This window comes from Pyxicephalus adspersus, chromosome 6, assembly GCF_032062135.1.
Source record: "Pyxicephalus adspersus chromosome 6, UCB_Pads_2.0, whole genome shotgun sequence".
Taxonomy (NCBI): domain Eukaryota; kingdom Metazoa; phylum Chordata; class Amphibia; order Anura; family Pyxicephalidae; genus Pyxicephalus; species Pyxicephalus adspersus.
In genome coordinates, this window is record NC_092863.1 from 107,288,721 (window position 1) to 107,299,084 (window position 10,364).

General features: G+C 40.9%; 1 protein-coding gene across 1 annotated transcript in view; it reads left to right on the forward strand.

Annotated features, from left to right (window-relative positions):
- Positions 1 to 2,392: 2,392 nt before the first annotated feature.
- The window catches only part of LOC140332350 (uncharacterized), an 18,559-nt gene continuing 10,587 nt past the window's right edge, over positions 2,393 to 10,364 (forward strand). Inside the window, exons 1-3 of the mRNA XM_072413623.1 lie at positions 2,393 to 2,520; positions 4,660 to 4,788; positions 9,303 to 9,392. Coding sequence (XP_072269724.1) covers positions 2,451 to 2,520; positions 4,660 to 4,788; positions 9,303 to 9,392 — 289 coding nt within the window. The 5' untranslated portion in view covers positions 2,393 to 2,450. The remainder of the gene's footprint in view (positions 2,521 to 4,659; positions 4,789 to 9,302; positions 9,393 to 10,364) is intronic.

Below are 10,364 nucleotides of genomic sequence, written 5' to 3' on the forward strand. Positions count from 1 at the left end.
TAAGGAGAAGGTCTACACTCATAGATAGAAATGTAGGATGAATTATCAAAGGGGTCACCAGAAGGAGGATAAAGGTCCTGATGTCCTGCGCTATACATATTATGAAGTTCTATTCCATTGTATAATGCCATTTACATGTTTGGCATGTACAGGAGAGGAGTAAATTGATAATAAAAGGGAGCAGACATACTCTTTTCCTATTTATTCATTGTAAGGTCATTATAAAGCACAGGGGGCGCTCTTTGCATCTGGAGGAAAAGAATATATAGATAGCTGCGGATATGGAAGGGATTCTTCACTGTAAGGTGTGAAAATGTGGAATCGGCTCCCTCAGGAAGTAGCTTCAGCAAGTTCTATAGATTACTTTAAGAAAAAGCTGGATGATTTCTAGAAGTACAGAAAATAACTCACAGCCATCATGGACTGGTAATAGTAGACATGAGTTTGGAAGGAAGGATTGTCTCCTTTGCTTTCTGTTGAATCTCTGGGCCTTCTGCTGGCCAGCTCTTGAAATTGCAGCCTGGTCCTCAAGTAATTGGCAATGCATAAATGGTGGGCAGAATTTTGGTGTCACTTGTTTGTACATACAATATGGCAGATTGGACTTGTGTTCTGCCCGATGATGTTTCTACATGTATTTTGTTGTGCTTCATTGATATACCGTCCAGGTCACCATCCCGGGACATCTTGTGATCTATTTTTATATTTTCTGCATATATTTATTACACATATCAGTATAATGAGGGTTTTTTGGTGATATAATGCCAGTTGTTCTCAAACTACTCTACTAGGGGTATTTTGCTGTGGGATGGGAATGTTCCATACTTTACATTGTAGCACCAATAACACAGATTTTTAGAGTCCTATTGAAGAATGGAGAAGAGACAAAGAAAGCAATAGCATCCCATTGGCTGAAACTGGGGAATTGTTGCCTCTACTGATAGTGGCTCTTTCTTGGCAGGACAACCTTCTCCATGGCAGGTGGCATCATCCTATCCCTGACTGCCTGGCACTGAATCCCTACTTGTTGGAGGGCAGAAGTTCCTAACATCTGGATTTTCCCTGTGGTGACAGATATGCTGCTGTAAACTTGGAAACATTTATAAATAGATGCCAAAATAGATAGAAAATTGTTATTCTAATAGTAGAGTCCAGGGGTTTATTTCTGTTTATCCAGCACAGGTTCCAGAATATTCTGCATTTATATTAGGAGAAGGACTCCATGTGTCAGCCCTATCAGCCCTCACAACTACCAAGTGGGTGGAATGTCCTTTGCTGTGGCAATGAAATCAAAGCAGTAATGAAGTTAGAGTGCCTTGTAAAGTCATTAGTTCCAGCATAGGACTTACCTCTGGTCCTGTGAGTTCTCATGGAGCCCCTTCCCATCTTGTTGAGTTCAGTTCAATAGGAAGATTGACTTGGAAGATGGCTACTTACCACTGTTACCTTGACAAGAAAGTAATGCACCCTCTTTTCAATGAGCCGTACCTATCTTCCTGGAAATATATTCTTCCATCCATCACTGGACTTCTTGATGAAGGTATATTGCTGTATATTCTGTGTATTCAGCTGGGAGGTTGTTCCTCCATTCACAGAAGATTTCCCCCCTTACTTGCAGAGAATGAAGGGTTCTATAGCTGTGGATAATCTCTTCATCCTTCCTAACAGCCCTGCATGGAGCACAGCTGTATCTCCGATAGATTTTGCCTCCTGGATTCTGAACACAATATAGAATGTTTACACCATTGGTTCCATTGCAGGAAGTCCAGAAACATTGACTAGAGATCTGGTGACCTACTGGACGTCACTTGCTAAGGTCTCTATGTGAAAGCAGCCAGAAGGAAGTCCCCCAAAACCATTCATTTATAGGTTGGGTGTGACAGCCAGAGCTTCAGCCCCCCCGGGGGCTTCCATCTAAAGATTAGATTTGTTTAGCAGTTTCTGTGACAATGTGTTTATTTCCTTCCCTCTCCTGGTATTGCTTGTTATTTCCCAGTTGTGTGTTGCCTCCACCAAAGAAGGTGAATGTTGCAGAGAATGTGAGAATTAATTATGATAATTATGATTATCAATAATGATAAATGGACCCCAAGAAGAATATTAAAAATAAAAATCTCCCAACAGACGGTGTTCTAGCCGGGGAACCACACCTGGGGCCCTACTGATGCGAGGTGAGAGTGCTACCAACTGTGCCAACCGAAGCTCCTTGTCTACCGATGTGTGTAATTTAATTTTCTGTTTGAGCCACAAGTTTATTATGATGCTAAAATGAAAACCTTGCTGAAGAAAACTTTCCATGTATAGCAGGGTGCGCACATATAGAGCAAGATTTATTTTTGTAGATTCAGACCAGCAGAGTGTGATTTCCCCTTTGAGTGGAACAGATGTCAGCCGCTTCCTCTTTTTATATAATAAATCATCCTCAGTCCTCATCACTCAACGGGACCAACATGACGGACAGCGTCACCTATGCAGACCTGAGATTTGGCGGCATTGTGCTGAGGGAAGGCCAACATGGCGGTGAGATAATCTCTGGGATGTATTTTATCATTTGTATAGAGCGACGGGGGATGGTCATGACCCATAGGAGTCAATAAGAAATTGTCACCCCTTGTTCTGAAAAGTACTGTAATCTGTTTTTTTCCTTTTGATGACCATTTTTACTGAATAAACACCCGTTGTGTATGGTGTGAAGGCATGTGATCAGGGCAGATTGCATCCATCCAGGAAACTCCAGCTGTTACACATATTGATGGCCAGCAGCCTTTATTTCATCCCTTATAGTAATATTTACAGAATGATTGTATGTTCAAAGGGAAAGGAAATCTTTCTTTCAACAGATTGAGTTCATGAAAAAAATATTTGCCAAAAAACCTGCCAAAAAGCCCCTCTGGCACTGCAATGTCCAAGCTTCCTTAAGTTCTAAATTCCTTAAGTACTCTAACTTTTTCTTCCTATTTCTTTATATTTTTGCTATCAATAATTTTATTGTTATTGGAAAAACTAGTGTACAGAATATGAAACTCCAAAAATATTTTGGTAACAGGGAATAGCATCATAAATACTTCAAAAATAGTTCACAAGGAATGTTTAGCAGAGTTGCAGGCACAGGTATGGTCTCTTGTTGGAACCCTCGAGATCTGTCATCCACACCCCACAAATCCCCGACAGTTTGTGATGCCAGGTCCCTGGAGGGGACCACTGGAGGGATCCACCCTGTAGAGAAGCAGTTACTTACCTTTCAGGAACTCTGCGAGAAGGTTGAGCTCCTTCTACGCATATTTACAAATCAGGCATTTTGTCCAGTCCCTCCATCCCTCGGCCAGGTTTCTAAACATGACCCCTTTTGAGAGAATTTGTGCGGGGGGCCCGTACTCTAGAGGTGTTGTCTCTTCCAAATATTGTCTTCTACACAACTCAGTTTGAGACGCTTTAGGTAAGTTCATATACATGTGCAAGTAGGAAGCAGTGCTGGGCCGCACATTGGATTCAGATGAATAGTTAGAGATCTGGGAAGCGGCACACAAAAGCTCTATATGTACGCTGTATAAAGAAAATTTATATACAATTATTCTCCTCATCACCCACCTCCTCCTCCTCACGCTGCAGCAGTTCCTGTTGTTCCATCGCCCGCACAATGCCTGGGGCATGACAGCACAAATGTGGGTTGGACGGGTCCTATCCAGCAGCCCCAACATGGTCTCCCTCATCATAATCATCTTCCTCCTCCTCTTGAACCTCCTGATGCTGGTCAGTGTCCCTTCTTGCTCTTCCTGATGCTGGCTGTGCGCTATGGCGTGTAATGTCACCCTCATCCCCTCCCCCATTTCTTCCTCTCCTCTCCCATCACCACTTTCCATCAGGCCACACAGGGTATTATCATGCAGAAAGATGATGGGTATGACGTTGTTCCAGCCTGACCGCTCCCGACCACATTGCTTGTGGCCTGCTTTAAAGGGGGCCAGTACCTTGCACAGCATCTCCATCTGTCGCCACAGGTCACTGGTAAAATAGCTCAATTGTGTGGCTGCACCAAGGGCCCCACTGCCTCCATGCACCACGCTGGCCAAGTAATGGCAGATGACTTGCTTTTGCTCACACAGATGATGGAGAATGTGCAGGGTGGAGTTCCATGTAATCTGTAATGTTGTCTGGATGACTAGTTACACTTTTTATGTCCTTTGTCACTGCCACATTTTTATCCCCCCTACCCCCATCTCCACCACACCTTTCCTTCGCTTCTTGTTGGGTTTTTTTTTTCTTCTTTGGTCACTTGCTTTTGATTTGTGGTACATGATGTGTTACGATCCCCAGCTTGTTATAAATGCTCTGGTATGTTCCTGCACTTTATTGTTATTTGCTGTTTTATACCTTTTGTTTTCTGCTTTATTTTGGTAAAAAAATTCAATAAAAATACAATTTCAAGTGCACACAGAGGAAAGCTTTCCCATATAACAATGAAACAACAGAACAATGCAAATGATCGGTAAGAGAGCTCTCTCTCAGTAAAAGTTTCTATATTTTATATATTGTACAGGTTTGGTTGGTGATTCTGTACTACTCTGGATTTGATTCAGAAATTCTATAACATACTCTTGTTATAATATGAGATCTTCTATCAGATATTTCTCTACATCACATGACTTTGTTTCATATTAGGCTCCACCCCCGAGGATCACAGTGAGGACTGGTATGATATGTATGAGAATGTCACCGATCTGCATCCACCCAGACACAAGAGACCACCTCCAGCACCTGCTATGGGGGGAGGCCATCAGCTTATGTCAGGTGAGGAGACACAAGACATATTAAAGGAAGTTAAACTGTAAAAATGGTAAATGGAGAGTTTTAGTAGATTTTTATTGCTTTAATGTACCCAGCTGTTCTCAAAATTTTTACAGCAGATAGAGAGGCTCATACATTCAAGGGTCCGCAGGGGGCTTCATCATTTGTAAATTCCTTGCAATATATTGATGAGTGATGAAAATCTCTGTGCCCTGGATCGAGTCCTTCCTCTCCTGTTCCTGGATTACCTACCTTCTCATATATTGTCTGTATGAAGATTCTCTGTTTTACTACTACTTCAGTTCTTTGTGCAACATGACATGTTATCAATAATCTACCACTACTATCCACAGAAGCTATTCCACAGCAGCCGGTAGACCGCTTGGGGACCTCACTGCATTTCATTTTTTCGGTCGCATGCAAGTATTACAATCCGAGACTTTTGTTTTGTTCTGTTATAATTCGTTAAACCTGTTTACCTGCCACCTGTTTACCTGCCACTCATCTGGTTTTGTTCAGATATATCTGGTGAAGGACACCCGCATCTCCCTACCTGTAGTCCACGAGGACTATTTCTCTTACACCCCATGGCTGCTCGGATGAATCTACAATGTATTGTTTATGCCCACTTGTAATCCACCATACGTATTTCCCACCCTGAATGAAAGTTATATCATGGAATGTTAGAGGATTGCGCTCACCGCACAAAAGATCTATGATACTGAGGCATCTAAAGAAGATCCAGGCGGATATCGCTGTGTTACAAGAGACACATCTTCCTTCTTAATCTCACCATTTCATGTGAAAAGCCCGGGTGGGAGAAGTCTAGGGGGTTTCAGCAGACGTGCAGGCGTATTGATATTCATTCACAGAAAATTGCAATATTTTCCTTGGAGGGGAGGTGCGCTTCAATCACTCTTCAATTCATAGCGAACCCCTCATTATTCTAGCAGCATATGGTCCCAATTAGGACAGCAACATCTTTTTCAACAAGATGGCAGCAGTTATTCAAAATCTACCTGAAACTCCTATGGTATTGTACGTCGATTTTAAAGCAGTACCTAACACTGCAGAAGATGTCTTCGCCTCCACCCAGACAGGGTACTACAGTGTCAAATGATAAAGCCTTTCAAACGTTTGTCTCAGCCACTAGTTTGATCGGTTCTTGGAGACACTTACATCCCCCTTCATATTTCAGCCGCGCACTCCACAATGTCACATATTGACTCTGTATTGATTACTGAAAATCTACTTTTGAAATTGGATGTCGCAGCTATACACTCAATTCTTATCTCAGACCACACTCCACTTTCCCTGTCAATGTCAGATGGATATCTACAGCAGTTGGATTTTGTTTGTCGATTTCCTACATTTTTGGCTAAACAGAGCATTTCAGAATTATCTTAAGTATTGGTGGCAGGACTTTGCATACCATAATGTGAATCAATAATTGGAGCCTCAACTATACTGGGACACGGCCAAAGCAGTGTTGAGAGGTAGGATAATGGCTCATGTTACCGCTTTGAAAAAAAAAAAAACCTTACCAAGTATATGGAAGCCAGTGCTCAAGCCCGACAGGCATATATGGTTTGCAAAGGATCTGGTTCCCTTAAGGATCGAGATTCCTGGCTGCAAGCTAAAAGGTCCTGTGATTTTTGGATGAGTCAATATGATGCCACGGTAAGATCATACCACACAGCGGAGTTATTTCAGTACAGCAATAAGTCAGGTCGTTTATTAGCTAATTTAGCTAGAAGTTTCTGGATGCCCCTCGTGTTACGGCGATCAGGGACAATCAAAATTTTGTGCAAAAATTGCCTTGCCGTAGGACATTGCTTCCACATTTGCTTCCTATGATGCGTCACTGTACGCCTCTCAAGGCAGTGACTTCTCTGGAGGACAAAACTTCCTGGATCATCTAACCTTACCTCGGCTGACAGAAGAAGATCTCAGCTACCTCAATTCCCCTATAACCTCAGAGGAAGTTATATCAGCTGTCAAACACTCTGCCAACGCCAAAGCGCTGGGGCCAGATGGCTTGCCAGCCGAATTCTTTAAAATGTTATCAGAACAGGGTATACCTCCTTTAACAAAATTGTGCAATCAGATGTTTACTTCTTCTACTTATTTGCAATCTGGACACTCGGCATATGTGAAAGTGTTACCAAAAAAACAAAAAGACCAGTTAGATTCTGGCTCTTATCAACCTACATTGTTTCTGAATGTCGATGTAAGAACAAAAATTTTGACAGAACAATTGGCGCGACTCCTCCCACGGTTGGTGAGTCCTGCCCAGGCGGGTTTTGTTCTAGGTAAGTCTACAGCATATAAAGTACGTAAACGTTTGTTTGTGTTGGAACATAATCGTCTGTCCAGCCCCTCCTCCGCGTCGACTGCCTTATTGGCACTTATTGGCACAATTGACGCAGAGAAGGCTTTCGACAGTATTGAGTGGCCGTGGTTACACATGGTGCTCAACAAGTTTGGTTTTTCTGGTCAGTTCTCCCAATTTATGAAAGCTATGTATGCCAATCCTATAGCACAAATACAAGTTTTGGGGGTCCTTTCACGCCCTTTCTTTAAAAAGAGGAACACGAGAGGGGTGCCCATTGTCACCACCTATTTAATCTGGCCATTGAACCGCTAGAAGGGTCCTTTCTAAGTCTCTGATCTTTCTTGCTCTCACTGAAACTTGGCTTTCCTCCTCTGACTCTGCCTCTGCTGCTGCTCTCTCCTATGGAGGCCTGCACTTTACACATACCCCCAGATCTGGCAACAAAGTTGGGGGTGGTGTGGGTCTCCTTCTCTCACCTAACTGTACATACAGAGTCCTTCCTACCCCTATTATTAATAATAATAATAATAAAAGCAGTGATTTATTAGGCCAGGTTTATTAAAACTCCCTAAGACCGGAGAAGGTAAACTATCATGGATAAACCTGGGTGACTCAGAAAACCTGGAATGGATTTCATAAGGATAATTTTCTATTATTTGGCAAATGTTTTTATTCCTGGACCAGATGATTTCACATTTGCTGGATGACCCAGGTTCTCCCATGATAGTCTATCTTCTCTGGTCTTTGAGAATATTCATAAAGCAGGTCCATTGGGGATGATTTTGTAAAGCTCTTGAAGGCTGGAGAGGATACACTTTCATCACTGATTCAGCAAACCTGGAATGGATTTCCTAAAAGTCATTTGGTATTTGTTCACAAATCATCGGTGAGTTTGTTACTCTGCTAGAGCAAGCTTTGAAAAGTACCAAGGTGAATATTGTGCTATATCCAGAAGAAAAATGCTTGAGGTTATATTTTACTATGATATCCTTGCACTGTGCTGAAAATGAGAGGAGTTACTAGATAACATAGTGGGGCCACAATACTCACAACTGCATTAGGAAATATTAATGTGTTATTGGCTATATACATTTCCTCAATGAAAGATCATTTAACCGATATAAAATGTATTGAATTGTCAATTAGAAACATCTGAACAAATATACATTTGAAATGTTCGAAACGTTGTGTCCTTCTGATGAAGCCTATGTGTGAAACGCGTCAAGGACTACAGAAAACAAATTGATTTGTATTGGAGTAACACATGGTTCTATATATTGTAACTATGTTTATGAAAGTGATTTTGGCAACATGTTTTTAAAAATATCACACAAAAAAATATATAATTTTAATAATTTAATAACATATTACTGCACCTGGAAAATCCTGACCACAAATTAGAATTTTGATTTGTTAGCAAATGTTTTCAATCCTGGTCCAGATCCATTTCCAATTTGTTGGATCACCCAGCTGCATTGATAAAAGTGTATCCTTCCCAGTCTTGGAGATCTTTAATAAATCAGGCCCACTGTATCACCTTAGCGCAAGGATTTGCACATATAAAAGTCTATTCAGATATCTTCAGCTAGGATTCTCCTAAAGTAACCTAAATGTATATGCTGTTGATATGGATTGAAAATGAACAAATCATGAGCATAAGTTGGTTCACACATTGATGATTAACAAATGTACCGTATATACTTGAATATAAATTGATCTGCAAATATATTGAGGAACCTACTTTACTTGAAAAAAAAAAAAGAAAATTGCATAGACCTGAATATAAACCTAGAAGACAAAATGCATCTGTCATTGCTAACATACAAAACAGTAATCAATAGAAAAGTCGGTGTCAAGTTAATGTGAATACATTTCCATGCTGTGTTATTTTTAAACATTTATTTAAAATTAAAGTTGTATTGAATCTGTGTATTTACATTTAATATTATTTGTACTCTTGAGTTAGTTATAAGGCGTCACTTGATCTTATATGATTTTTTTTTTGTAGATGGCGCTATGTGCTCATCCCAAGTGTGTAACAAACTAATGTCTCAGATGACAAGTGTGTTCAACATATTACGTGACAATTTACATTTATAAATCTTTGACTTTACTAAGCATTTCTGTATATTGTACCCTTGTCTTACATTCTGTGGATTAAAACTTCTTTTCTGTGTCTTAGGCATCCGGGAGAACTCTCTGCATCTTTTCCTCATTTCTCTGCTGCTGTGTCTGCTCCTTTTAATGACAGTGATTTGTCTGACTGCAAAATGTGAGTGATTTCAGGAATATTAATGTGGTGGAAGAAACCTTCTTTCTCGTTCACCCAAACTAAAAGAGGCTCCTGAGTGAATGATGATATATTTTACCCAACATAGGTCTCACACCATCTCTAACTTACCTCTGCTGTATTGCAATGCATAGGTGGTGCCTATGGGTCCTGGGCCAATTCACTAACTTTTACTACCAAGAAGTACACAACCTATAGACTTTTGAGTTGATTGGATAATGATCTTCCATGTTTGCTTGAAGACACAAGAACATTGACCCACACTGAGCACCATTTGGCTTTAAAGGTTTTAAACCTGTCCATAACTAAAACAGTTCCTTCCTCTTTCCAATTTATCTGCATGGTAAAAAGCTGAACTCCCCGTATACAGGAGGAAGGACAAGGAGCCCATACATGGCAAGGATGTGATCAGAATTTTGTATCCCATAGAACTTTATACTGTGAACCATTCAATACATCGCTGATTTTCCACATGTTCCATTATAACCCCGCTCTGCCATCATTTTACCCCTTCTCTATACATATCTGCCATCTTACCTTCATTCAGCATCTTCTCTTATATCTGTTCATCTTTCTGGTCATTGTTATTCTCTTGTATCCATGCTGGCTGTCATTATTCTCCTCCAGCATCACCTTCATCCACCTGTTGTGTTTCTGATACTGACCTTATGAATCCATCAATGATTTTGGCTATTCAGTGTTGGCTGGATACATACATGTAAGATAGAGCTCCATGACATGGAACATGGATAAGGAACATGGTAAGGTTTCTTTGTTTATAGGGGTGTGTTGACTGGATACATACATGTAGGATCAGGCTTCATGACATGGAACATGGACAAAGCAGGATAACATGGAAAGGTCCCCTTGTTCACAGGTGTGTGTTGGCTGGATACATACATGTAGAATAGGGCTCCTGACATGGATAAGGCAGGAATACATGGAAAGGTCCCC